The sequence below is a fragment of the Physeter macrocephalus genome, chromosome 21 (assembly GCF_002837175.3).
Source record: "Physeter macrocephalus isolate SW-GA chromosome 21, ASM283717v5, whole genome shotgun sequence".
NCBI lineage: Eukaryota > Metazoa > Chordata > Mammalia > Artiodactyla > Physeteridae > Physeter > Physeter macrocephalus.
In genome coordinates, this window is record NC_041234.1 from 120,149,693 (window position 1) to 120,153,514 (window position 3,822).

Genomic DNA, 3,822 nt, shown 5'->3' on the forward strand with positions numbered 1-3,822 from the left:
ATGCATATATGTGGAACCTAGAAAAATGGTACACATGAACCGGTTTGCAGGGCAGAAATAGAGACACAGATGGAGAGCACAAACGTATGGGCACCAAGGTGGGAAAGTGGTGCGGGCAGGGGTGTGGTGGTGTGATGAGTTGGGAGACTGGGATTGACATATGTACACTGATATGTATAAAAGGGATAACTAATAACCTGCTGTATAAAAAATACATAAATTAAAATTCAAAAATTAAAAAAACAGAGAAAGAGAAAAGAATAGCTTTAAGACATTAACAATCACAGTAGACACCCGCCTGTAAAGACAGATTGACCAGTGTGCCCCCATGGGCTCTGCATCGCCAAGTTTGCCCCTCCAACTCCGCAGCCTTGCAGGGAGGCCTTCCTATTGGTGGAAGGTCAATGGGCGTGTCTTTTGCTTCCGGAGGCGCCAAGCCTTGGCACCTCAGGCCCTCAGTGCGCATGCCTACTGGTGCTTCCGTCGCAAAGCGCCTCCTCACGTGCTCTTCTGATCCAACCGCTTTCTCTGGAAAGAGACGTCTAGAACGTTCTCCCTCACCTTCCTGGGGCTTCCGGGAGCACCCGGAAACCCACGTGGCGTCCGCACAGAGTGCCCGGGACGGTCGGCTGCGCGGTTGCTGGCTGCGCTGCCGAGACGAGCTCTTCAGCCCCTCCTGCGCGGGACTCCGGAGTCATCCACAGAGTCAGAGCAAGTCAGGAGACAGGCGGGGGCTTTGCCGGGGGCTGGACTCCGCAGGTACCGGGGGGCCCTGGGAAGGAGTGGAGGGGGGGGGGGGGGGGGGGGGGGGGGGGGGGGGGGGGGGGGCGGCGGGGGGGGGGGGCCCGCGGGGGGGGGGGGGGGGGGGGGAGGCCGCTCGTGGCAGGAGGGTGGCTCCGGCTCCCGGGTGGGGGGGGGCACGAGGGCTGGGCTCTGCGTCTGGGGTGCGAGAGGCGAGAGCCCCTGGTGCTGAGGGTGCTCGAGGGAGGACTCCCCGGCGTGGGGAGGTGAGAGAGGCAGTCTGTTCTCTACGCATGGGGGGGCGCCCGGCTTCCAGAGCCCAGAGCCGAGCGCCACCAGCTGGTGGCTGGGGGTGTATGAGGGGGATGCAGTGGGGGGGCAGGGACCCCCCCCACGGGCTGAGACGGGAGGGGAGGGCTAAGGGCCGCTGCGAGTGGCGGGAGGAAGGAGGAGCTACTCCTGGCTGAGGCGGGGGTCGATGGGGAGGACTCCCGGGCGCCGGTGCGGTAGGCGTTAGGGGAGCTCCCGCCGGGGCGGGGGGTGGGGGGGGAGGACGCTCTCCATACATTTAACAGTATTGCAATTTTACATGATAAGTTTTCTCATCTTGGGAAAATTTTATTTGATGGTACTAATGATAATATATCTTTAAATACTGGGAAACCCATGGATCGAAGAAAAAAATCAGGAGTTGTAAAAAAGTGTCCATACATTTAACAGTATTGCAATTTTACATGATAAGTTTTCTGATCACGGGGGAATTTTATTTGATGGTACTAATGATGATATATCTTCAAATATTGGGAAACCCATGGATCAATGAAAAAAATCACAGAGGGACTTAGAAAATATTTCAAAGTGAATGCTAAAAAAAACACAACTTACCAAAATTACTTGGAGGCAGCAAAAAGCTACAGGAGGAAAGTGTATTCCTCTAAATGCTTCTGTTAGAAAAGAGTCAGGACATAAAATCAGTGAGCTAAAACAGTATTGCAATTTTACATGATAAGTTTTCTCATCACGGGGGAATTTTATTTGATGTTACTAATGATAATATATCTTCAAATATTGGGAAACCCATGGATCAAAGAAAAAAATCACAGAGGGACTTAGAAAATATTTCAAAGTGAATCCAAAAAAAACACAACTTACCAAAATTAGTGGGAGGCAGCAAAAAGCGACAGGAGGAAAGTGTATTCCTCTAAATGCTTCTGTTAGAAAAGAGTCAGAACATAAAATCAGTGAGCTAACAGTCCATTTAGAGATGCTAGAAAAAGATGACCAAAGGAAATATGAAATGAAGTAATAAGAGAGCTAAGACAGGAAATCAGTGATAGAAAGCAAATTATCCGCGTACAGAAGAAAAAAAAAAAAAAGCAAATTATGGACACAATGAACAAAAAAACCATGCTCTTCTTTCAAAAGAGCAAGAAAACTGAGAAAGCCCTAGAGAGATGAATCAAGGAAAAATGGAAAGAACGCTAATCACCAATATCCGGAATGAAACAGGGCTAACGTTACGGATCAGATGTACATTAAAAAAGAGAATATAGGGATGTTATGGAAATATTTATGCTAAAAAATTGGAAGACTTGAAAAATTCCTTGGGGAAAAGGGAGCTTCCTAAAACTGATGTCAGAAATGTAGAAAAGGTGACGAGCCTTCTATCTATCTATTTAAAAAAATATTTTAGGGCTTCCCTGGTGGCACAGTGGATGGGAGTCCGCCTGCAGATGCAGGGGACACGGGTTCGTGCCCCGGTCCGGGGGGATCCCGCATGCCGCGGAGCGGCTGGGCCCGTGAGCCGTGGCCGCCGAGCCTGCGCGTCCGGAGCCTGTGCTCCGCAGCAGTAGAGGCCGCAGCGGTGAGAGGCCGGCGTACCGCAAAAAAAAAAAAAAAAAAAAAAAAAAAATTTATTCTATTTTATTACTGTTTCTTGTGTCGTACACAACAAGTGCTGATTTATTATTATTTTTTAAATTTATTTTTACTTTTGGCTGCATTGGGTCTTCGTAGCTGCCCGCGGGCTTTCTCTAGGTGCGGCGAGCGGGGGCTACTCTTCGTTGAGGTGCGCGGGCCTCTCATTACGGTGGCTTCTCTTGTTGCGGAGCACGGGCTCCAGCCATGTGGGCTTCGGTGGTTGTGTCACGTGGGCTCAGTAGTTGTGGCTCATGGGCTCTAGAGCGCTAGGTCAGTGGTTGTGGCGCGCGGGGTTAGTTGCTCCGCGGCACGTGGGATCTTCCCGGACCAGGAATCGAACCTGTGTCCCCTGCACTGGCAGGTGGATTCTTAACCAGTGCACCCCCAGGGAAGTCCCTAGCCTTCCATTTTGTAAGAAAATTTAATTTATCGAAAAAGGTTCCTAAAGTCAAGCAAACAAAACAGGGCCGGGAGGTGCTGCAGGCTGCTGCTGTGAGGGGCAGTGGGGTGGGCTGTGTGGCACAAACATGATTCTCTCCTCTTTGCACCCTCAGGCCGATTCCCACACTTCAGCAGTCTGTGCACACCTGTTGGATCGCTTCCCCCCACCCTCAGGTCCTCGGAGATGGCGATGGCCCTGGCGATACTGCGGGACTGGTGCAGGTCGATGGGCGTGAACGCTCAGCGATCTCTGCTCATCCTGGGCATCCCAGACGACTGCGAAGACCAGGAATTCCAGGAGGCTGTGCGGGCTGCCCTGCGCTCCCTGGGCAGGTACCGAGTGCTGGGCAAGGGCTACAGAAAGGAGCTGGGGTCGAGGGTTGCCCTGGTCGAGTTTGCTGAGTATATAAATCGAAGCTTGATCCCCCGCCAAATACCAGGCAAGGGGGGGCCCTGGACTGTGGCCTGCCTGCCCCAGGCCCCTGATGCTGAGTCACAGGACAGACCCAGGTTCCCTGCACAGCCCCAGAGACAAGCAGTGGTGGGCAGGGCAGGTGAGGCAGGAACTGCAGGTCGCTCGGGAACTGCAGGGGAGGAGGAAGCCTTAGGTGAGGTGGCAGCGGGAGGTGAGGCAGGAGCTGGAGTTGAGGCAGGAGCTGCAGGTGAGACAGGAGGTGCAGGTGAGGGAGGGGCTGGAGGTGAGGCAGGGGCTGGAGGCGA

General features: G+C 52.9%; 1 protein-coding gene across 1 annotated transcript in view; it reads left to right on the top strand.

The window, feature by feature from the left end:
- The first annotated feature begins 322 nt into the window (after nt 1-322).
- Nucleotides 323-3,822, top strand: part of LOC102996437 (uncharacterized) — a 23,236-nt gene continuing 19,736 nt past the window's right edge. The window contains 2 exon segments of the mRNA XM_028482347.2: nt 323-759; nt 3,216-3,782. Coding sequence (XP_028338148.1) covers nt 405-759; nt 3,216-3,782 — 922 coding nt within the window. The 5' untranslated portion in view covers nt 323-404.